General features: G+C 37.0%; 1 protein-coding gene across 1 annotated transcript in view; it reads left to right on the top strand.

Moving 5' to 3' along the window:
* The window catches only part of CRYBG3 (crystallin beta-gamma domain containing 3), a 138,739-nt gene that overhangs the window by 25,991 nt on the left and 86,943 nt on the right, over positions 1-25,805 (top strand). Inside the window, exon 3 of the mRNA XM_032150341.3 lies at positions 18,721-19,151. Within this exon, the coding sequence (XP_032006232.1) occupies positions 18,721-19,151 (431 nt within the window). The remainder of the gene's footprint in view (positions 1-18,720; positions 19,152-25,805) is intronic.

Raw genomic sequence — 25,805 nt, 5'->3', positions numbered from 1 at the left:
GACAAACATCCAAACTGTATCACCAGTTATATCTGTTCTCTTCCTGTCTTTGTACTTATAACTAAAAACAACAGCAATAAAAACACCCTTTTGCTGTCATTTTATTTTGTTCAAAAGGAAAAAATCAATGTGTATATTCTATCGACAGTGTTAAACAGAATTTGTATCCCTTTGTATGTAGTTGAAAAAAGCGAATCTCAAATTAAGTCACTTGACACAACTCCCACTGGTAATGAACAGAGGCAAGAGAATTCAGAGGCAGTTATGTACCATGATTCTTCCTATTCGTGTACTGAATTTTTAAGCTATATTCATAAACTTCATTTATCAAAGAGAAATCCTATTAAAACATAAAAAGAACAATGGCAGTAAGTCTTTTTCCAGAAATGAACCATGAGCTAAATAAGATTATTATATCTGGACCACAGGTTATAGATTCTCCAACCCAGGCCTCAATACATCGATGATTATTATGCATATTCTCCATAGCTTGGCATCTGCCTTATATAAAATCTACCACTGGTCCCATTTTAGAAGTGGTGCTCATGACTAATCATACAACTTTGGTGAAGGATTTAGCATCTTTTAAGAGGAAGTATTTGGTGTATGCCTGTGATATTCTTGTAAATAAAATGAAATTAATAAGTATCAACTTATTGCATATCAATATCAGATATTTATGACACATAACCCTTATTTCTAATAAGTAAATCACTTATTACAAAGAACCACATTTTTTGTTGCCAGTGTTTAATAATTGACATGTAGAAATGGAAGAATTGTAGCTCAAGACTATTTCACTGTGGAAGAATGATCACTAATTGTTCTTTACATTAATGCCCGTATTCAGAATACAGACTTATGTAGTAAGATGAATATTTTAAATATTTGCATCTGTTCATATTTTGATTTTATGTAGCTCCTCTTATTAGGTTTTCAACTCTTTCTCAGTGAGAGTAAAATGGTAGTCAAATTTAAATGTGTTAAATGTTGTCTTGGTTAGAGGGAAATTAATTACTGAACCAATTTTTAAAGTATGTATGGCTTTAGTGTATGCTTGCTATCTTTGTTTGTTTGTTGTTTTTTTTTTTTTTTTGAGACAGAGTCTCGCTGTGTCACCCAGGCCGGAGTGAGTGCAGTGGCACGATCTCGGCTTACTGAAACCTTCACCTCCTGGGTTCGAGTGATTCTCCTGCCTCACTCTCCCGAGTAGCTGGGACTACAAGCACGTGCCACCACGCTCGGCTAATTTTTTGTATTTTTTAGTAGAGACAAGGTTTCACCGTGTTAGCCAGGATGGTCTCGATCTTCTGTCCTCGTGATCCGCCTGCCTCAGCCTCCCAAAGTGCTGGGATTGCAGGCATGGGCCACTGTTCCCAGCCTGTTTGTTTTCTAACAGACGGATCTTGCTATGTCTGGCTGGCCTCAAACTCCTGGGCTCAAGCAATTCGCTCACCTCAGTCTCCTGAGTAGCTGGGACTACAGTCAGGCATACACCATTGCTCCCGGTGCATGCTCTTTTTTTCTCAGCAATGCATATAGTTGCAGCAGTATCATGTCAGTTTAACGTACAGATTTTTATACGTCTCTTTTTCAAGCATAAGAGTGCTCCCACCCCAACCGTAATTGTACTTGCAACCCCGTATATAAATAGATTACAGCACAGTTTTCTCTGTTGATGGTGGGAATGATTTGCCTGGAGCTTCACAGTCAGCCACTGTTGTCTGCCCCTGCCATTCCTGGCACCTCCTTGGAACAGTTTTGAAATTACATGTGTAATGATGGAAAGAACACAATCTTTGTAACCAGATATGCCTGGACTTAAATCCTAGATCTTCCAGGTGGTGGCTTGGTAACTTCGGGAAATTTATTTAACCTCTCTGAATCCTGGTTTATTGATCTGTAGTAGGGCGGGTCCTTATTTCATAGAGGTGTTTTAGAATTAACTGAGATAACATGTTAAGTACTGTACAATGCCTGATACAGAGTAGGTACTTGGTAAAATGATTGCCTTCTTGCCGTATAAAGTCTGGCTAAAACTTAGAAATACTGTGAATCTTTGCCTGAAAATAGTGGTGATTTATTCTGGGTGAATAGTACAGAAGGCAGATATTTGAAATATTGATTCTGCATAATGTTTGAGAAGAAGGTATATACAAGAAGGCATACCATATTCAACTTTAGCTGGAAGTCAAAATCTTGCCTCTTGATTGCTTCTAAAAAAAAAGGTGAGTGCTATTGGAGTGCCCAGAATGGAAAATGCGCTGTGTGTTACTGTGCTGTCCAGTTGACCAAATGGACTGCCAGAGCTTAAGCCTATCATTGTGGCTGATGGTAGTCTGAGGACTTGACATCTTGTAGTTATTGAATTGATTGTGTTGTAAGGTATCTGGTTTGATTTGCAGCCACTTCAACTATGGTATACCTGGAATGTTCCTACATTGTGGTATGATGGAAACTGAATATGAAGGATCATGTATGTACTCTAGATTTTTGTGAGAAAATTTGCCTTTACAGGTGTCAGATACTGATTCTGGAACACGAGAGTGAGTGCCAGAAAGCTCTCAGAGAATCAAAAGCATTTATTATTCGGGCCTAGTGCTTTTGCTGAAATACTTATATCATAACAGGAGGGAATGGTTTTCCTGCCTTTCCTTTTCTTGTTCCTTTCTCTTCTCTCTTTGTATACCTGCCCTGGTTGATTTGATTGCTGTCTGCATCTTGGCCAGTGACTAGCTCATATATGTTCCTTTAGCCCAGCATGTATCCTGAGCTTCAGGGTGATAAAGCCTGCTATTTCATGGACCTCTCCTCTCAGATGTCTCTGAGTATAAAGTTTGACATACTCAAAGTTGAACTCATTTTATTTTAGCTTCCTGCTATTTCTGGAAGTACCACCACACTACCCAATCTTGACACCTGGGAATGAATCTAGTATTTTATCTCCCTTCCCATTGAACTAAGGCCCATCAACAGCCCTTCCTTCATATGCATACCCATTGATACTGTATAACTCATACTTTTCTTATTTAGATCAGCAATTTCACCCATATTTTTTCTCTGATACATATGAGAGGTAACTGTTTTGGGTCACCTGTGGTTAAGGGCACTTATTTTATTTTATTTTATTTTATTTTATTTATTTTTTTTTTTATTATACTTTAGGGTTTTAGGGTACATGTGCACAATGTGACAATGTGCAGGTTTGTTACATATGTATCCATGTGCCATGTTGATTTCCTGCACCCATTAACTCGTCCTTTAGCATTAGGTGTATCTCCTAATGCTGTCCCTCCCCACTCCCCCCACCCCACAACAGTCCCCGGAGTGTGATGTTCCCCTTCCTGAAGGGCACTTATTTTAATAGTACATATAACTACATCTCTTTATCAAAAATTATATGGATTTGAAAACAGTGAAAGTAACACCCCAGATATAACTTTAATTCTATGCCAGAACATTTTTAGAAGGTAAAATTTTAGCTTTTAAAATAATCTTAGTAATGTTGTTAATTACGTCCTAGAACTGATCAAACACTGATGTGTGATGATATAAAAGTTGCAAATAGCTTATTGTTTTAAACTATAACCAGCTGCATTCAGGCAAGGTAGTTGCCTACCTACCTTGCCTGTTGTCATTTTCTAGTGAAAAGAATAACTCTGTAATAATGATCTAATGTTATCTTTGAAGCAAAATTACTTTAACAATAGGAGTATAAACAGTTCATCTTTACAAATGTAGTTGTAAAATCCATTTATTGAAAAATATTGACATGAATATGTATCAGTACTCATTAAGGAGTTAATCAGACAACCCACCACAACGAAATCCTTTATAAGGGTACTGATTTTGATTTAAGATTTTAGCATCAGCTTGTAATCCCAGCACTTTGGGCGGCTGAGGCGGGTGAATCACTTGAGATCAGGAAATGGAGACCAGCCTGGCCAACATGGTGAAACTCTGTCTCTGTTAAAAATACAAAAATTAGCTGGGCGTGGTGGGCGTGCGCCTGTAATCCCATTTACTTGGGAGGCTGAGGCAGAAGAATGGCTTGAATCCAGGAGGTGGAGGTTTTGGTGAGCTGAGATTGTACCACTGCACTCCAGCCTGGGTGACAGAGCGAGACTCTGTCTCAAAAAAAAAAAAAAAAAAAAAGATTTTAGCATCATTTAAGCTATAACTCAAAATAGCAATAATAAACTGATAAAGTAATTTTTCTCAAAATTGTGAATTTCAAGTATTGGTGGTGGAATTTCAACTTTTGGCAAAATTTCCAAGTAATATGTGGCAGCCAGATGTCTTAGTAGAACATTAACTAGAATTATTTAATGAGGAGTGGGTTTTAGTTTATGAATGCCAAATTTTAGTTACCGTTAATAACTTCAGTAATAGTCTTACTCACGATGGAAGTATGTAAGATTATTGTTTGCCTACACCCTGTGGTGTCAAGGAAGACATAGGATGTTAGGGATATACACTGGAAGAACATAAATGTAATTTCCGTCCTGAAAAACTTGAATTGTAGAAGGAATTTTCCAGGCAAAGAGAGCAAAGGGTAAGTCCCAGCAGTGGGAATAGCATTCTGCAAAGATATACAGTAGTGTGAGAGAAAGAAAGGTAGGGAGGGAGAGAGGAAGGAGCAGATAGTGAATAGTAATGCCTGTGAAGACAGTAGGCGTTGAAAGCATTGTGAGTGGTAAGAGATGAAATTGGAGAAAGCCATGAGGGTTATATCCACCAAGACCTTGAAGGCAGTGCCAGGGGGCTTGGATTTTATCCTGATGGCAATGCTCAGCCATTGGAGGGATTTAAGAATGATCATATTTGGCTTCTAGAAGATTGCTGTGGTTTTTGTCTGGAGAACATCGTGGGGGATAACAGATGTGGAAGCAGCAAATCCGGTTAGGCCACCGATAACACTATTCTAGGGGCGACGTTATGGTGATGGTGTCCTGATGTTTTCTCTGACTTTAACAAGTGGGAATTTTAAACTTTATAGAAGAAGAAAGAAAGGAGACATAGCATGGCCAAGTTCAGTTTGGAATGTTTTGAGTTTGAGGTCCAGTGAAGTATCCAGGTATGGAGATAGATGTCTGGTTGGTAGTTTAGGAGTCTGAGCTGGGGATACAAATCTGAGGATCACCATCTGAATATTTGAGTCTGTGGGCAAGAGATTTCATAAGAGCATGAAGGAAAAGCTGATATAGGCTGGAAATTGGAGGAGCATGCTACATGAGGGATGGCTACAAGAAGTGAATGTGAAAGAGATGGAGAAGAGTATTCAGAGAGTAAGAAGGGAAACCTCAGAGTGATGCCATGGAATCTAGAGGAAGAATGGTTTTCAGGAAGAGATTCAGTCTCACATTCTGCAGACACATCATGTAAGATCAGGACAGAAGAACAGTCCATTGGAGTGATTAGTCATTAGAATGGTGTCCCTGAAAGGTCATGGTTAGGATTATTGGGGAGGCAGCCCAATTGCTGGGACTTAGGAAGTGATTGGGAGTAAAGGAAAAGAAACAGGGAGGGTTGGTAACTCCTTTGTAAGGAGGTTAGTAATGAGGACAGAGGAGAAGGCTGTCTCTGGATATACTTTTGAATGGTAGAAGCTCACAGAAGGGCCAGATCAGCAACTGAGGTTCCTGAGGGACACCAAGGATTATGAACTGGTGCCCTGCTGAAGGAATTAGCTTTGGGAGGTGGAATTCTTTCTCCTTTTATTGGAAGGGCCAGTGAAGGAAGTGGGCTGGATGCTGCTGCTGCTGTTGCTGCTGTGGCTGCTGTGATGCAGGTAGAAAAGAGGTGGAGTCAGGACTGTGAGGGAGTGTCTCTGAAAAAACAAGGCTTTCTGAGCTCTTCTGAAATACTCTTTCTGATACTCTTCTGAGCGAGTGAATGGGATAGTTGAGGGAATGGCTAAAAGGATGCGAGAAAGGTTTGAAATAGCTGCTGTGAAAAATGGGGAAAGGTTGCAGACCAGTTTTGAGCTGAGGCTGTAAATCATGAATGATTGGCACCCTGAATCTGTATAGCTGTGCATATCCCTGCAGATTTTTTAGGTGAGACTCAGTCACCTATTTGGAAAAGAGAAATCTGGAGTTTTCTGGATAGGGTTGACCAAGGAACAAAAGAAAGAAGCTTTGAGGTAATTGGCCATATCTGAGATCTGGATAGAGAAGGTAGGAACATTTTTTGGAACTGAAAGGGACAGAGTAAGAACCAGGACAGAAGCTGTGATGAGGTAGGAGAACTGGTGTGATTGGTACACCTAGGACAATTGGGTAAGGGAGACGGAAAGATGAGCAGGTTTGAACACTAGGGAATGCCTGAGATGCAGAGTCTGAAGCAGTGCAGTTATGGGTCAGGACAAAGGCGAGGGTTAGCCAAAGGGGCAGGGAAGTGGGGAGTGGAAGTGGAGGGCATTGGAGTTGAGAGTACCAAGGAACCCAGGTGGGGTGGGGAGGGTGGTCTAAAGGGTTGTACTTGTTATGCACAATGAAGTCAAAGCCTGTGGTAAAAAGGAGGATCAAGCCAGGTGCTAGAGACAGTAAAGGAAGAATTACCTGGCCATTCCGTGTTTTCTACTCAGATGCTTTGAAAAATTTGACACATAAAAATTGACAGATAATCGTACATATCCATGCTGTACTGAGTGATATTTTGATACACATATATAATGTGTAATTATCAAATCAGGGTAATTAATATGTCCATAACCTCAAACATGTATCATTTCCTAGGAACACTCAATTTTTTTCTTTTAGCTATTTGAAAATACACAATAAATAATTGTTAACTGTAATTACCCTAAAGTGCTATAGAACTCTAGAATTTATTCCTTCTATCTAGCTTTAATTTTGTATCCATTAACCAACCTCTTTTTATCCCCCTCTCCTCTACCCTTGCCAACCTCTAGTAACCATCATTCTACCTCTACGAGACCAAATATTTTAGCTTCCATATGTGAGTGAGACCATGCGGTATTTCTTTCTCTGCCTGACTTATTTCATTTGATATAACGTCCTCCAGGATCATCACATTGCTGCAAATGATGGAGTTTCATTCTTTTTTATGGCTGAATAGTATTTCATTGTGTGTACATAAACCACATATTCTTTTTCCATTTGTCAGTTGATGGAACTTAGATTAATTCCATACTTGGCTGTTGTAAATAGTGCTGCAATAAACATGGGTGTGCAGATATCTCTTTGACATACTGATTTCCTTTTCTTTAGATGTATATTTAGAAGTGGGATTGCCGGATCCCGTAGTAGTTTATTTTTGGTTTTTGGAGCAACCTTGATACTGTTTTCCATAATGATTGTACCAGTTTATATTCCCACCAACAGTGTAACAGTTCCCTTTTCTCTGCATACTCACCAGCATTTGTTACTTTTTGTCTTTGTGATAATAGCCATTCTAACTGGGGTGTGATATCTCATTGTGGTTTTGAAGTGCATTTCCTGGATAATTAGCAATGTTGATCATTTTTCATGTACTTGTTGACTATTTGTGTGTCATCTTTGTTAGATATCTATTCAGATTAATTGCCCATTTTTATTTCTTCAAATTATTTTAATAGTTTGGTAGCACAGGTGGTGTTTGGTTATATGGATAAGTTCTTTAGTGGTGATTTCTGAGATTTTGGCATACCCATCACCCAAGCAGTGTACACTGTACCCAATGTGTAGTCTTTTATCCCTCATTCCCTCCAAGTCCCCAGAGTCCATTATTATCATTCTTATGCCTTTGCATCCTCTCAGCTTAGCTTTCACTTATAAATGAGAACATATGATGTTTGGTTTTCCATTCCTGAGTTACTTCACTTAGAATAATGGTCTCCAACTCCATCCATATTGCTGCAAATGCCATTATTTCATTCCTTTTTATGGCTGAGTAGTATTCCACGGTATATGTACACACACACACACACACACACACACACACACACACACACACACGTTTTCTTTATCCACTCGGTTGATGGGCATTTAGGCTGGTTCCATATTTTTGCAATTGCAAATTGTGCTGCTATAAACATGTGAATGCAGGTGACTTTTTCATATAATGACTTCTTTTCCTCTGGGTAGATACCTAGTTGTGGGATTGCTGGATAAAATGGTAGATCTACTTTTAGTTGTTTAAGGAATCTCCATACTATTTTCCGTAATGATTGTACTAGTTTACAGTCCCACCAGCAGTGTAAAAGTGTTCTCCTTTCACTGCATCCATGTCAACATCTATAATTTTTTGATTTTTTAATTATGGTCATTTTTTGCCATACCTAAATATTGTGGTATCAAAATTGTGGTATCACAATTGTGGTTTTGATTTGCATTTCCCTTATAATTAGTGACGTTGAGCATTTTTTCACATGTTTTTGTTAGATTTGTTTTTGGGTTCTTAGTGATGAACTCTCTGCCTAAGTCAATGTCTGGAAGAGTTTTACGTATGTTATCTTCTAGAATTATTATGGTTTCACATCTTAGATTTAAGTCTTTGATCCATCTTGAGTTGATTTTTGTATAAGGTGAGAGATGAGGATCCAGTTTCATTCTTTGACATGTGGTTTGCCAATTATCCCAGCACAATTTGTTCAATAGGCTGTCCTTTCCCCCACTTTATTTTTGTATGCTTTGTTGAAGATCAGTTGGCTGTATTTGGCTTTATTTCTGGATTCTCTATTCTGTTCCTTTGGTCAACATGCCTATCTTATACCAGTACCATGCTGTTTTGGTAACTATAGCCTTGTAATGTAGTTTGAAGTCAAGTAAAGTGATGCCTCCAGATTTTTGTTGTTGTTGTTGTTTGTTTTTTGCTTAGTCTTGCTTTGGCTATGCTTTGGCTATGTGGGCTCTTTTTTGTTCCATATGAATTTTAGGATTGTTTTTTCTAGTTCTATAAAGAATGATGATGGTATTTTGATAGGAATTGCATTGAATCTGTAGATTACTTTTGGCAGTATGGTCGTTTTCACAATATTAATTCTACCCATCCATGAGCATGGGATGTGTTTCCATTTGTTTGTGTCATTGATGATTTCTTTCAGCAGTGTTTTGTAGTTTTCTTTGTAGAGCTCTTTCACCTCCTTTGTTAGGTATACTCCTAAGTTTTTTTTTTTTTTTTCAGCTGTTGTAAAATGGTTTGAGTTCTTGATTTTTTTCTCAGCTTGGTCGTTGTTGGAGTAGAGCAGTGCTCCTGATTTGTATACATTGATTTTTTTTATCCTGGAATTTTACTGAATTCATGTATCAGATGTAGAAGCTTTTTGAATGAGTCTTCAGGGTTCTCTAGAAACACGATCATATCATCAGCCAACAGGGACAGTTTGACTTCCTCATTACGAATTTGGACCCTTAATTTCTTTCTCTTGTTTGATTGCTCTGGCTAGGACTTCCGTAGTAAGAGTGGCATCCTTATCTTGTTCCAGATCTTAGCGGAAAAGCTTTTAACTTTTCAACATTTACTATGATGTTACCTGTGGATTTGTCATATATGGCCTTTATTTCATTGAGGTACATTCCTTATATACCTATTTGTTGAGAGTTTTTATCAAGAAGGGATATTAAATTTTATTAAACGTTTTTCTGTTTCAGATGATCAAAAGGTTTTTATCCTCTGTTCTGTTGATGTGATGTTTATTGTGTTGTATATGTTGAATTGTCTTTGCATCATTGGGATAAATTCCACTTAATTATAGTATATAATCTTTTTTATGTGCTGTTGGATTTATTTTGCTAGTATTTTATAGAAGATTTTTGCATCTTGTTATTCTAGGATAATGGCCTGTAGTTTTCTTTTGTGTGTGTTTGTGTGTCCATGTCTGGTTTTGTTATCAGGGTAATGATGGCCTTGCATCATGAATTTTTGAAGAATTCTGTCTCCTTCAATTTTTCGAAATAGTTTGAGAATAATTGGTGTTCTTTAACAGTTTAGTAGAATTCAGCAGTGAGGCTGTGTAGTCTTGGGCTTTTCTTTGTTGGGAGACTTTTTATTACTTATTCAACCTTGGTACTAGTTATTGGTCTGTTCAGGTTTTCTGTTTCTTCTTGCTTCAATTTTGGTAGGTTATATAAGTCCAGGTATTGGGGAACCTGCCCCAATAGTCAACGTAGTTTCTTTTCTATTTTCCTTAAGCATCGGCCAGCTTGAGAAATAAAGGGACAGAGTACAAAAGAGGGAAATTTTAAAGCTGGGCATCCGGGGGAGACATCACATGTCGGTAGGTTCTGTGATGCCCCACAAGCCGCAAAAACCAGCAAGTTCTTATTAGGGATTTTCAAAAGGGGAGGGAGTGTGCAAATAGGTGTGGGTCACGGACATTAAGTACTTCACAAGGTAATAGAATATCACAAGGCAAGTGGAGGCAGGGTGAGATCACAGGACCACAGGACCAGGGCAAAATTAAAATTGCTAATGAAGTTTCGGGCATCATTGTCATTGACAACATCTTATCAGGAGACAGGGTTTTGAAAGCGACCGGTCTGACCAAAAATTTATTAGGCGGGACTTTCCTCTTCCTAATAAGCCTGGGAGCGCTATGGGAGACTGGGGTCTATTTCACCCCTACAGCCTCGACCATAAGAGATGGGCACACCTAGGGGGGGCCGTTTATAGGCCTATACCCCCAGGTGTGTATTCTCTTTACCAGGGATGTTCCTTGCTGAGAAAAAGAATTCAGCGATATTTCTCCCATTTGCTTTTGAAAGAAGAGAAATATGGCTCTGTTCTGCCCAGCTCAGTGGCAGTCAGAGTTTAAGGTTATTTCTCTTATTCCCTGAACAATTGCTGTTATCCTGTTCTTTTTTCAAGGTGCCCAGATTTCATATTGTTTAAACACACATGCTCTACAATTTGTGCAGTTAATGCAATTATCACATGGTCCTGAGGCGACATACATCCTCATCAGCTGACAGGATTAAGAGATTAAAGTAAAGACAGGCATAGGAAATCACAAGGGTATTGATTGGGGAAGTGATAAGTGCCCATGAAATCTTTACAATTTATGTTTAGAGATTGCAATAAAGACAGGCATAAGAAATTATAAAAGTTTTAATTTGGGGAACTAATAAATGTCCATGAAATCTTCACAATCCATGTTCTTCTGCCATGGCTTCAGCCAGTCCCTCCGTTTGGGGTCCCTGACTTCCCGCAACATCCAGGAATGTATTCATTTCCTCTAGGTTTTTTTTTTATTTGTTGGTGTATCATTATTCATAAAAATTTCTGGTGAGCCTTTGTATTATGGGGGTATCAGTCATCATGTCTCCTTTTTCAATTCTGATTTTACTTGGGTCTTTTCTTTTTTCTTAGTCTACCTAATGGTTTATTAATTTTGTTTTTATAAAAAACCGACTTTATGTTTCATTGCTCTTTTGTATTATACTTTAGTCTGAATGTCATTTATTTCTGCTCTGATTATTGTTTTCTTCTAATTTGGGGGTTGGCTTATTCTTGCTTTGCTAGTTTCTTCGGGTGTACTTTTAGGTTGTTTATTTGAAATAATTTTTTTATGTTGATGTTTGTTGCTGTCAGTTTCCTTCTTCTTCTGCTTTTGCTGTATCCTATAGGTTTTTGTATGTTGTGTTCCTACTTTCATTTGTCAAAACAAATGTTTTAATTTTCTTCTTTTTTCATCAGTCACTCAGGAGCATGTTGTTTAATTTCCATGTGTTTGTACAGTTTCCAAAGTTTCTTTTGTTATTGATTTCTAGTTTTATTCCATTGTGGTCAGAAAAAATACTTTGTATGATTTTGATTTTTTAAAAAATATGTTGAGACTTAATTTGTGGCCTGAAATATGGTGTGTTCTGAAGAATATTCCATTTGCTGATGAGAAAAATGTGTATTCTGTAGCTATTAGATGAAATATTGTATAAATGTTAGGTCTATAGTGAAATTTAATCTGCGATTTCCTTAAGTTTTTTTTTTTTCTTTTTTTTGGTCTAGATATGTCCAAAGTTGAGAGTGGGATTTTGAAGTTCCCAGCTATTATTATATTGGGGTCTATCCTATTGGATCTAATACTATTTGCTTTGTATATCTGAGTGTTCCTGTCTTGAGTGCATGTATATTTACAGTTGTTACATCGTCTTGTTGAATGGGTCCCTTTATCCTTATATAATGGCCTTCTTTGTCTCTTTTTGCAGTTTTTGACTTGTAGTCTGTTTTTGGCTTCCATTTGTGTGGAATATCTTTTTCCATCCATTTACTTTCATTCTGTTCGTGTCTCTATATGTGAAGTGAGTTTCTTGTAGGTAGCATATAGTTGAGTCCTGTTTGTTTATCCATTCAGCTAATCTATATCTTTTCATTGGGGAATTTAACCATTTATATTTATGGTTATTATTGATAAATAAGGACTTACTCTTGTCATTTTTAAATTATTTTCTGATCATTTCTTTTATATACATTGTTCCTTTCTTATGGTTTATCTTTGGTGGTTTTCTATCATGATAAGGTTTGATTACTTTATCTCAGTTATGTATCTTCTCTATCAGTGAGCTTTATACTTCTGTAGTTTTATGATAGTAGATAATGTTTTGCTTCCAAATGTGGGACACCCTTAAGCATTTCTTTAAAGTCTATCTAGTGGTGATGAATTTTCTCAGTTTTTGTTTGTCTGGAAGGGAATTTATTTTTCCTTCATTTCTGAGGGATAGCTTTGCTGGGTATGTTTTTAGTTGAGTTGTTTTTTTTTCTTTCAGCAACTTGAATATATCATTCTATTCTTTTCTTGCCAGTAAGGTTTCTGCTAAGATATATGCTGTTATTCTGATGGAGATTCCCTTGTATGAGACTTGACATTTTTCTCTATTTTTAGAAATATTTGTTTTTAGAAAATTTGTTGACTTTTGTATGACTATATGTGCCTCAGAAAGGACCTTTTGAGGTTGAATCTATTTGGGGACTTTTGAGCTTCCTGGATCTAGATGTCTATATTCTTCCAAGACTTAGAAAGTTTTTAGCTATTATTTCATTAAATAGGTTTTCTGTGCCTTTTCCCATCTCTTTTCCTCCTGCGCTTTCCTTATTCCTTTTTATTTTCTGATTGGATCATTTAAAAAAGCCTTTCTTCAAGTTCAGAAGTTTTTTCTGCTTCATCTAATCTATTACTGATACTTTCCATTGTATAGTTTATTCACTGAATTTTTTCAGCTTCAATATTTCTTTTTTTTTATGACACCTATCTTGTTGACTTTATCATTCATATCATAAATAGTTTTTCTGATTTTATTGAATTGTCTATCTGTATTTTTTTGTATCTTGCTGAATTTACGTAAGATCATTATTGTGAATTCCTTTTTAGGCATTTCATAGATTTTCTTTTCTTGGTTGTCTGTTACTGGAGAATTATTGTATTTCTTTGTGTTACATTTCTTGCTTTTTCATGTTTCTTGTGTTCCTACATTGTTACTTATGCATCTGGTGGAATAAGTACTTCCTTCAATTTTATGGAGTAGCTTTTGTGGGGATTTTTTTCTTACAGATGTGATACATGGTGTCTGGCTTTGGATTTGGTTCTAGGTAGGCACAGTAGTGTAGTCACAATGTGATTTTTTTTTGGCTGTCATCAACATCTGTGAGTGCTTCAGTGGCCTAGATTATGTGGGTCTGTGGAAGCAGTGATATGGCTTTGGTTTTGCTGGGTGACAGTAGTCACCTAACAGTCCTGTTCCCAGTTTCTGAGTGGTGTGTGTATGCCATTCAGCTCCACTGATGAAAGGGGCACAGTCACTGGTAGTGTCGGGCTCCTGGCAGCCTGTTTTTGGGCCCTGTGGTGAGGGTGCACATGTGATGCTTAGCAGTTTCACTGCTCAAGGGGGCGGGGCAACATTATCTACATGTTGATCTTGTTTACTATACCAGGTGCCACAGCACCCACCACATGCTACAGGCTGCTTAAGGAGGTGACAAAATAATGCTAATTAGACCTACAAAAAAGTTCAGACATCACTAGAATGTAGGTACCATGAAAGCCAGGATTTTGGTACATTTTTCACTATTGCATCTAAATGCCTAGAGTAGTATCTTGTTGATTATTTATTGAATGAATCAATACTTTAAAGTTTACATTGAACCTAACTGCTTTTTTGTTTACCTAGTTTTAGCCTGTTCATTTGGGGCTGCATTCTCCAGAAACATTGTTTCAAATTCTCTAAATTTTGAGAGCCCAAATCCTAGTTTCACCTTTTTGTCTCTCCTTCAGCTTTTCTCTCCTTTCACTTTACTGAGGTCAGAGCCGTTTGTTGGACCGTATTGTCTTTTCACTTATGGAATTTATAAGGCTTTAGCCACTCTCCTTGCCACTTTACTTGGCAGAGAAAATGTCCTTCCCTCCAATGCAAATACTTTGTCTTTATTATAAGTATTAGAAATTATATTGTTCTCTTCATATCATCACCTCCTTCCTTTCCGTCTGGAACCTGTCATCCATCTCTTTATACCATAGTCACTCCCTTTCCAACAAGTGTAGAGCTGATTCACAAAACAGTAAGTTCTGTCCTGGAACTTAAAATGTATTTTGTCTTTCCTTCCTTCTAGTTAAAAATCTCTGAAAAGGTTTCCCGTCTACTTATGACTATTCCTATTTCCTTGTTAGCTACTCACTGTTTAGCACCTCAGGTTTTGGACTGAACACATGAATTCTTGAACTGTTACGACTATTTCTCCTGCATTCTTAAGGCTTTTCCATTTCTTCATTTATTACTCTAACAAACATTTGAGCACCTCTTATTATCAGGCATGTTTCAAGGTGGTAGAGATACTGCAGTGAATAAAATAGACAAACATCGTTGGCCTTGTGGATGTTACATCCTAAAGGAGGAAATACATGTTAAATGTTGTAGGTGTGTGTTGTGTGTGTATTTACTATAATAGTAAGTACAAGAAGAAAAATAAAACAGAAGGAGGATAGGTAGTTTTACAGTGGAGGGGTCTGCTATTTTAGATCATGCTGAGAGAATTTTCATTGGCGATATGGTTTTCAAGTAAAGGTCTGAAGGAGGTGAGAGAGAGTGAGTCATATAGGTATCTGGGGGATGAACATTCTAAGTAGAGAGAAGAGTAAAGGCAAAATTCCTAAGGTGGGTGTGTGCCTGATGTTTCTGAAGACCAATGAGGAAGATAGTCCTCATCTTTCTTGAGCTCACAGTGGCATTTGACATTCTTGACTCCTGTCTGCCTTTTGAAGTGTTCTTTGTTTCTTTGGAGATCTCTGGTATTCTGTAGAGACTAACTTGGTCTGGTTTTGACCTCCTCTATCTCTTTCACTGGTTTCTTCTTTTCATTGTTTTTGCCTCTTAATCTTTTTTTCCCATAGGGATCTTTTGTTGTTTCCTCTTTTTTTCCTGAGCACATTGTATATTGCCAAACTACATTCTTAAATTGTGCCTCTGTTTATCAGACATCTCAACTTGTGTATCACAAGGGACCAAAAATTTCACATTTGACAACTAAATAGTTTGGTTGCCCTACCTGCCTCCTACCCAGAGCCCTAATTCTCACCTCCTTTTCTATTTTCCACGTCCATTTTTTTGGCTTACCTACTCAAATTGTTGTCTAATTTAGAGAACTCAGTTATCTGTGACTATATTATTCCTCACCCACCACTTCTAACTGGTCATCTTATCAAACTCTTTATCTTCTGTGCTCCAATCTTCATCAGCCATATCCCTGCCATGGTAAACATATTTCAAACTTCTGTGTCTTTGTGCATACTATGGCTTGTGTCTAGAATACTCTTAACACTCTTCAAATTAAGCTCAAATGTTATCTTCTATGCAAAGAAGATTTCTGTACATCCCCCCTCATTAATTATGTCTTCCATTGTGTACATATCTCTTGTAAGCCCCCTACAGTGATATTAATGCAACGATGAGTATGTTCCTAGCTTGTAAGCTCCTTGAATACCTCAGCTAAATCTTATTAATCAGTATACATAATGCTTTCCTGTATTTTGTTGTGTTGGGCCCCAACATACCAAAGAGAGTAGATAGAGAAATGCATCTGGACTAAGAGTACTGCATTACAACATATTGAACATGAGGGATAAACATTGAAAATTCCAAAGATACATATGCCTTCATCAGTAACATTCATATAGTATACACATAATACCAAAATCTTGGAGAGCAACTAGAATGAACATTTTGTTAATGTTTGCCTGAGTCCTGAGTGCTTTCATTCTACTCATTCATTGCTACAATGGTAGACAGTCCTGCTGGAAGACAGATGTAGGGCCCGCATAATGAGGGCCTATAGGCAGGCTGAACTTGTCCAGGTTGAGGGTGAAGAACAACTGCTTTAGATCTATCTTAAAATTTTAATTCTATAAATACATAATTTATTGCAGGTGTTTACTTTGAATAGCAGTGTATTTTTCCTGCTAGATTTTTGTTTCTAAATTCAGAAACTTTTTGTTGTTGAAGGTGTTTTAATTACGAATACGCATTTCTCGTAAGATTATGAGGGAAAAATTAAGCAACTAAAACATTTAAGGGAACTAAAAATACTCTTTAGTAAACTTATAGGGATTCTGGAATAACAAAGAAGCAGACAGTTAAGGGGAAGGAGAAACAAGTGATTTTTTAAAAAAATTATTTACTACTTTAAAAAGGTTAAATGTAAAGTCTTTCATTAGTTTCACAAAATATATCTTCCTCATTTGGAAAGCAACCTGTTAACGCCTTGAAAGGAATGAGCAAGTAAAAATAATAGGGAGATAAATACAATTTTGACAAAAATTACTGTTTTGAGATTTTAATGATGTTAAAAGTGTTCATCTTGTTCATTTTTCTTCTTTTAAATCATTGCCCAGATTATATAAGACTCTTTTGCAAATTTCTAAAGCATTTTAAGGATATTTATGATATTTTAATGAGCAGCCTATAGTTCGCTTTCTTCAAGTGGCGACATAGGATGAGCAGCCACTTCATACTACTTATAGAAAAGAATTAATTACTGTTCTTTTCATGTTCCAGTGTTCTTTTTGACCTGGGGAGAAATATTGTGGCTAAAAATTACAATAAACCAAATTGTTAACAAGAAATGTCTATCTTTCATATAAATGACCATTTCAAAATGTCAATTAGCATATCTTCTACTGCCAAACTGAGAGGTTGTTTATGCTGTTTATATGAGGAGAAGGCGCAGGTGACTTACAGTGCCAGCTCTCAGAATGAGCAGAAGGTTGGACGGGTGAGGTGGAGACAAGTGGAATGAAATTGTAGTTGAAACTGGTGAAAGGTGAGATGTGTAGTATCTCTAGAAGGCTGTTGACATTCTAAATGTAGAGGCTCACAAGACGTATTAAATCCTAACACATCAAAAATTGCCATGTGCTTACTCAGAAATCCCCTTTGACACCTGTGGGAACAAATTTAAAAATATTGTTTGCTTGCAATCAGTTTGCTGAGTTAATAGGTTCTAAACATTTTCTCAACCTTTCATATGCTAAATCTTTTTTAGAGGTTAGTGAAATACTCCTTTATACTAATTTGAACTTAGATCAAAACATGGAATAAGGTGAAAAAATGACATTATAATTATGATGTTCTTGCCTTCTTGAAGATCAGATTCTTAGAAAACATTGTCGTGTGAACCTAAAGTGCCCTAAGTTGGTTTTGCCTTCGTGTCCTGATCGTTTTCTGACTCACACTCGAGCTTTCCTTTTATACGGGCTAGTGAGCATAACAGGTGACAGAGACTGTATGATGGGCATTCTTTTTACAATTATGTGAATGAGCATGTTTGGAAGGCAGGGTGAGTTGGCTCATGGGCCTAAAGCTTTTTAGAATCTGGAAATAGCATGAAGTGGAATGCCAACATACTTTTTGATATAGCAGCTCAGTTTTTCCTCACACATAGTATGCATTAATGTGAGTTTGCTTTACCAGTAACTTAACTATGAGCAGGCAAAATGGACTTCTGCAAGTGTTTGTCTTCAAGAATGCCCAATGCTATCCATGGTTTGAATTAACATTATGTATCAGGACTTCCCATTTTACCAGGAAGGGGTCACAAGTGGGCTCTTTCTCTGAACTGAAGTACCATTTACTGTCTTTTCCTCATCTTCTTGAATAATGCTTCATATTGTGCCAGCTTTATGGGGTAACACAATGCTGAAATAATGAGGTCTGTTGAGGTGTTATTATCTCAAGTGCCAAGAATTTGAAATACTCTCCAATACTCTCCCTTATCTCTGTAATAATAAAGGCTAAATTTAGATACACGTAAAGTTTACTGTGCTCTCTTTACGTCTCTCTCCATATTTGCCTCTCACTCTTGTCATTTTCGTACCCTAACCTCCAGTCATATTAAACTCCCTTAGGAGCTGACACCTCACTAAACACACACACACATGCATGAGCATCACATAGTCACTTTTTCTGTCCCCTTCAAAGAGTGTACTTCCTCTAGGAAGCATCCCCCAAGTTACCTTCTGTGCTCTCACTTCTACCAAGTCTGGACTAGTTGCTCGTGCTCTGGGTTCCCATGTGTGCAGTACTTCTCCCCTCATGACATTTACCATATAGCTTTTTAAAGGTCATGCTTACCGTGCTCTTCAGTAGATTGTGAACTGCCCAAAGGAACAGAAGCCATTAGTCTTATTCACAAATGTATCCCTGGTGTCTACACAGAGTCTTTTTTATAATAGCTTATCAGTCTGTTTCATTATTTAAATAATGATGCTTATTATTGTCTATTTTGTTTTCAAAGATTCGCCAAAGTGAGGACAAAAGGAACCATGCTGAGAAGCCAGTCACTCTTCCAGTGCAGGAAGATCCCAAAAAGGCATATGATCTTTCCAGTTCCACTTCAGATACCAAAATAGGAGAAAGTGACAGACAGCCAAAAGAAAGCTTTTTTCAGTTTCTTGGTAACTTATTCAATATCTCGGGAAAATCATCTCTAGGTGAAGCTAAGCAGTCTTCTTTCAAAGATGACCAGGATAAAACCGAGAAAGATTTACAAAATCCCAGTGACCATCATGAAGACGGGATCAAAAGGGAGAGAGAGATTTTTAGTGGCTCCCTAAGAACCCAGACACATCCAACAGAAGGACAAGACTCCAACTCATTGGAACTCTCAGATGCTTTTTCTTTGGATACAACACAAGACAGTGAACAAGAAACCACTAATTTGCTAAAGTAAGTTTAAAATTTAATTGAACCAAAAAAATTGAGCTTTTTGGATCTAGCTTTTGAGCTTTAGTTTTAATCCTAGTAATTGGTGGGATTGCAAAAGATATTCTGTAGTGTCCCTACTACTGAGTAAAAAGTTGTATGATTCTCTGTACCACACAAGTAATCAATCATGGTGCAGAGAAGCATACATGTAATCTAGGGCCTGCTAAATTTGTCTTAGTAAAAGATTTATTTTTGCCCTGCATGGTAATGTTTTCTGTTGCTTGAATTCTTCCTGTGTCAGGACAGGCAATGTATTCAATATGTGCATTTTTGGGGAAAATGGTCCTTAGGTTTATATTCTTATTCTGTCAATATCTTTGTTCTGTAAATTTTAATTAAAGCAGTTAAGAAAAGCAATTAAATTGACTCTATTCATGAAACTAGCTTTATGAACCTTTACACAGCTCCAAGAAACTAAAATATTGCTTGAATTGAAGGAACATTTTACCACCACTTTCTTCATTGTTTGATTAACAAACACACACCCACTTGTTTTTCCTTTTACTCTCAAATGAGGTAGAAGGAATATTTTGTAATTAAGGAATGTTTATAACATTGTTGAGTCCATTCGATATTTTATGTGACATAAAAGTATTCATTTGTAACTAGTAAGGTTCCGTTTTATTGATTTTACTTTTACCTCTGCTGGAGAATTTATTATTTGAAGAAGCCATCAATAATGTTATAGTCACATATAAGCACTACCTTATAGTTATACAGTTCTTTATAGTTTCCAGGAAGTGCTTTATAGTTTCCAGGTGTCTTTATGTAGGTGCTTTCAGTTAATTCCTCATAGTAAACTTGTGATATAGGCACAGACCTCTCTTACAGCTCTGTGAAAATTAGATTAGAGTTTGTCCATCAAGAATAATGTTGTGGGGCTTGTTCTACCTGATGTTAAAATATATTGATCCAGCTGTGGTATTTGAAACAGTGTCATACTGATGTAATATTTGCTAGACATTTAAATCAAACAGAGTAGACAGCCTAGAAATAGACTCTCTTATATGTAACTTGAACCCTAGAATATGATGGCATTATGTGTTCCTCATCTTTATACTAAAGTAAATTAAGATAGAGTAACAAATGTTAAAAACAATAAGTCAAAAGCAGCATTTGTACATTTTTATTTTGGTGAGAAATGACTTTCTAAGCATAATAGCAATGGAAGGTACCAATAAAGAGACCAGTAGATTAAAACTTACTCCCAATTTTCAAACTCTTATGTCAAATAACATAAGCAATAATAAATTTAAGTGGAAAATGAGAAAATTATACAGAAAAAATGATAGAGAATGCTTTGATAAGCAATTTAGACACCAACTCACCAATAGAAAAGGCAAACAATATAAACAAATCTTTCAAATAAGTCTAATCTGTTAATAAATAAGTTAAAAAAGGTTTATTTTCATTATCAAGGAAATGCAAACTAAAATGAGAGTTTTTCCCCTTTTAAATTGATAACAATAATAATAAATGATAATACCCTGAGTGAGTCAGAGTTGGTAAGGCTGGCACTCATATACCCTGCTAAGAGTGGAGTCCAAATTAGTAGCATTTTTTAGAAATTCAATTGGCAATATGTATCAAGAACCTTAAGTTTGTAGGTTATTTCTGATAATGTACAAAGGTGTTCATTCAAACACTATAGGAACATATATTTGGAAACCAGTGTCCAACAGCAGAAAAGTGGCTCAATTGTGCTGCATCCATAATATGGGAATATGATCGTCTAAAGCAGTACTATGCAAAGTGTGGTCCTTAGAGCAGCAGCAGCAGCATCACCTGGGACCTCATTAGAAATGCACATTATCTGATCAGATCCACTGGAGCAGAATCTCTGCAGGAGTGGGGCCCAGCAATATTCTAACAACCTCTTTAGATGATTGTTTTGCTTGCTCGCATTTGATATCTAGCATTTTAAAGTAATTTAAAATGGTGATAATTTTGAGGTTGTTATAGGAATTGGGTAGAATGGGAAGTTTGTACTTTTTCTCCTTTGATTTTGATTAGTTAGGTCAGATTTTTTTCTTTGGTACTAGTTGATTAAAAAGAGAGAGGATACTTTTCCTCTTATTTGTCGTTACTAAATAATAACTTGTTAGTAGAATAATTCCTTGTAAATAGAATAATTGCTTAAGGCAATTCTCCAAAATCTCCTTAACAAAGAATGGTGGTTCTTGATTTAGGAGGAAAGGAAAAAAAACACCTGACTACCAGTTTGACTGAGATGCCGGCTTCCTTCAGGCCTAGCTTTGAAAATCCCACAGTTTACCAGGCTTAGAATTACAGTTTCAGCAACTTGCTCCTGACAGCTGTCAATATGCCTAAGAATTATAATTTAGGCCAGGCGCAGTGACTCATACCTCTAATCTCAGCACTTTGGGAGGCCGAGGCAGGTGGATCACCTGAGGTCGAGAGTTTGAGACCAGCCTGACCAACATGGAAAAACCCCATCTCTACTAAAAATACAAAATTTGCCTGGTGTGGTGGTGCATGCCTGTGATCTCAGCTACTTGGGAGGCTGAGGCAGGAGAATTGCTTGAACCCAGGAGGCGGAGGTTCTCACACCATTCTTCTGCCTCAGCCTCCTGAGCAGCTGGGATCACAGGCGTCCGCCACCATGCCTGGCTAATTTTTTGTATTTTTAGTAGAGACAGGATTTCATTATGCTAGCCAGGGTGGTCTCAATCTCCTGACTTCGGGATCCGCCCGCCTCGGCCTCCCAAAGTGCTGGGATTACAGGCGTGAGCCACTGTGCCTGGCCAATATGTGTAGAGAATTCTTTACTATTAATGATACTTTTGAGAATCTGTATTTTATTTTAAAGTTATTTTGGCTCTGTGATATGAATTATTAAAAGCAATGATATATTTAAGTTTTTTATTCATGATCATGAGAATATCTCAAATATAAAATGTTATTTAAAATAAAGAGCTTACAGGGAGAGGATGATTAATGGATATAAAATTACAACTAGGTCTACATAGGAGGAATAAGTTCTCATGTTCTGTAGTACTGTAGGATGACTATAGTTAACAATAATTGATCATGTATTTTCAAACAGCTAGCAGAGAGGACTCTAAATGTTCACAACACAAATGATAAATGCTTGTGATGGATATGCTAATTTCTCTGAATTGATCATTACACATTGTATACCTGTATCAAAATACCACTCTGTATGCCATAAATATGTACAATTATTACATATAAATTAATAAGAGCTTATACTTTTGAAATTACTAGGAGATTTCAGTATCACATATAAACATTTCATTTTTTTATACAAGGAGGAACGAATTAACTTAAATTTTTTCATCGCCTTTCTGATGGACAAATGCTTCCACTTAAAAAAAAATGAATCAAGGTTTATTAAAAAGGGTTAATAGCTTAAACAAGGTAATAAAATATCCTATACTGTATAACAGATGCCCATTACTATACTATCAAACATAATTTTCCTTATTACCATTAATATAGCTTTCAGAATTTAGACAAGTTATTAGAAATTGAGTATCCCTTATCTAAAATGCTTGGGACCAGAAGCATTTTAGATTTTTGATATTTTTTCAGATTTTAGATTTTTTAGGGGGATGTTTGCATAGACATAATGAGAAATCTTGGGGATGGGACCTAAGCCTAAACACAAAATTCATTTTTGTTTCATTTACATCTTATACACATAGCCTGAATTATTGTAGGAAACTACGATAATTTAAATGATGTGGGGGCATGAAACAAAGTTTGTGTACATTGAACCACCAGAAAGCAAAGGTGCTTGTTGATGTGAGTTATACATTCTAGATATGAGACCTTTATCAGATGCATTTTTTTATTATTATTATACTTTAAGTTTTAGGGTACATGCGCATGACGTGCAGGTTTGTTACATATGTATACATGTGCCATGTTGCTGTGCTGCACCCATTAACTCATCATTTAGCATTAGGTATATCTCCTAATGCTATCCCTCCCCTCTACCCCCACCCCACAACAGTCCCCGGTGTGTGATGTTCCCCTTCCTGTGTCCATGTGTTCTCATTGCTCGATTCCCACCTATGAGTGAGAACATGCGGTCTTTTGTTTTTTGTCCTTGTGATAGTTTGCTGAGAATGATGGTTTCTAGCTTCATCCATGTCCCTACAAAGGGCATGAACTCATCATTTTTTATGGCTGCATAGTATTCCATGGTGTATATGTGCCACATTTTCTTAATCCAGTCTATCATTGTTGGACATTTGGCTTGGTTCCAAGTCTTTGCTATTGTGAATAGTGCTGCAGTAAACATACGTGTGCATGTGTCTTTATAGCAGCATGATTTATAATCCTTTGAGTATATACCCAGTAATGGGATGGCTGGGTCAAATGGTATTTCTAGTTCTAGATCCCTGAGGAATCACCACACTGACTTCCACAGTGGTTGAACTAGTTTACAGTCGCACCAACAGTGTAAAAGTGTTCCTATTCCTCCACATCCTCTCCAGCACCTGTTGTTTCCTGACTTTTTAATGATGGCCATTCTAACTCACTGTGGTTTTGATTTGTATTTCTCTGATGGCCAGTGATAATGAGCATTTTTTCATGTGTTTTTTGGCTCCATAAATGTCTTCTTTTGAGAAGTGCCTGTTCATATCCTTCACCCACTTTTTAATGGGGTTGTTCATTTTTTTCTTGTAAATTTGAGTTCATTGTAGATTCTGAATATTAGCCCTTTGTCAGATGAGTAGATTGCAAACATTTTCTCCCATTCTGGAGGCTGCCTGTTCACTCTGATGGTGGTTTCTTTTGCTGTGCAGAAGCTCTTTAGTTTAATGAGATCCCATTTGTCAATTTTGGCTTTTGTTGCCATTGCTTTTGGTGTTTTAGACATGAAGTCCTTGCCCATGCCTATGCCCTGAATGGTATAGCCTAGGTTTTCTTCTAGGGTTTTTATGGTTTTAGGTCTAACATGTAAGTCTTTAATCCATCTTGAATTAATTTTTGTATAAGGTGTAAGGAAGGGATCCAGTTTCAACTTTCTACATATGGCTAGCCAGTTTTCCCAGCACCATTTATTAAACAGGGAATCCTTTCCTCATTGCTTGTTTTTGTCAGGTTTGTCAAAGATCAGATAGTTGTAGATATGCGGCATTATTTCTGAGGGCTCTGTTCTGTTCCATTGGTCTATATCTCTGTTTTGGTACCAGCACCATGCTGTTTTGGTTACTGTAGCCTTCTAGTATAGTTTTGAAGTCAGGTGGCATGATGCCTCCAGCTTTGTTCTTTTGACTTAGGATTGACTTGGCAATGCAGGCTCTTTCTTGGTTCCATATGAACTTTAAAGTAGTTTTTTCCAATTCTGTGAAGAAAGTCATTGGTAGCTTGATGGGGATGGCATTGAATCTATAAATTACCTTGGGCAATATGGCCATTTTCACGATATTGATTCTTCCTACCCATGAGCATGGAATGTTCTTCCATTTGTTTGTATCCTCTTTTATTTCATTGAGCAGTGGTTTGTAGTTTTCCTTGAAGAGGTCCTTCATATCCCTTGTTAAGTTGGATTCCTAGGTATTTTATTCTCTTTGAAGCAATTGTGAATGGGAGTTAATTCATGATTTGGGTCTCTGTTTGTCTGTTATTGGTGTATAAGAATGCTTGTGATTTTTGCACATTGATTTGTATCCTGAGACTTTGCTGAAGTTGCTTATCAGCTTAAGGAGATTTTGGGCTGAGATGATGAGGTTTTCTAGATATACAGTCATGTCATCTGCAAACAGGGACAATTTGACTTCCTCTTTTCCTAATTGAATGCCCTTTATTTCCTTCTCCTGCCTAATTGCCCTGGCCAGAACTTCCAACACTATGTTGAATAGGAGTGGTGAGAGAGCCATCAGAGAATACTATAAACACCTCTATGCAAATAAACTAGAAAATCTAGAAGAAATGGATAAATTCCTCGACACATACACTCTCCCAAGACTAAACCAGGAAGAAGTTGAATCTCTGAATAGACCAATGACAGGCTCTGAAATTGAGGCAATAATTAATAGCTTACCAACCAAAAAAAGTCCAGGACCAGATGGATTCACAGCCGAATTCTACCAGAGGTACAAGGAGGAGCTGGTACCATTCCTTCTGAAACTATTCCAATCAATAGAAAAGGAGGGAATCCTCCCTAACTCACTTTATGAGGCCAGCATCATCCTGATACCAAAGCCTGGAAGAGACACAACAAAAAAAGAGAATTTTAGACCACTATCCTTGATGAACATTGATGCAAAAATCCTCAATAAAATACTGGCAACCAAATCTAGCAACACATCAAAAAGCTTATCCACTATGATCAAGTGGGCTTTATCCCTGGGATGCAAGGCTGGTTCAACATATGCAAATCAATAAACTTAATCCACCAAATAAACAGAATCAAAGACAAAAACCACGTGATTATCTCAATAGATGCAGAAAAGGCCTTTGACAAAATTCAACAGCTCTTCATGCTAAAAACTCTCAATAAATTAGGTATTGATGGGACGTATCTCAAAATAATAAGAGCTATCTATGACAAACCCACAGCCAATATACTGAATAGACAGATGCATATTTTGCAGATATTTTCTCCCATTCTGTAGG

This window comes from Hylobates moloch, unplaced genomic scaffold (genome assembly GCF_009828535.3).
Source record: "Hylobates moloch isolate HMO894 unplaced genomic scaffold, HMol_V3 SCAFFOLD_4, whole genome shotgun sequence".
NCBI lineage: Eukaryota > Metazoa > Chordata > Mammalia > Primates > Hylobatidae > Hylobates > Hylobates moloch.
Note: the sequence above shows the minus strand (reverse complement) of the source record. Positions and strands in the feature narration are given on the sequence as shown.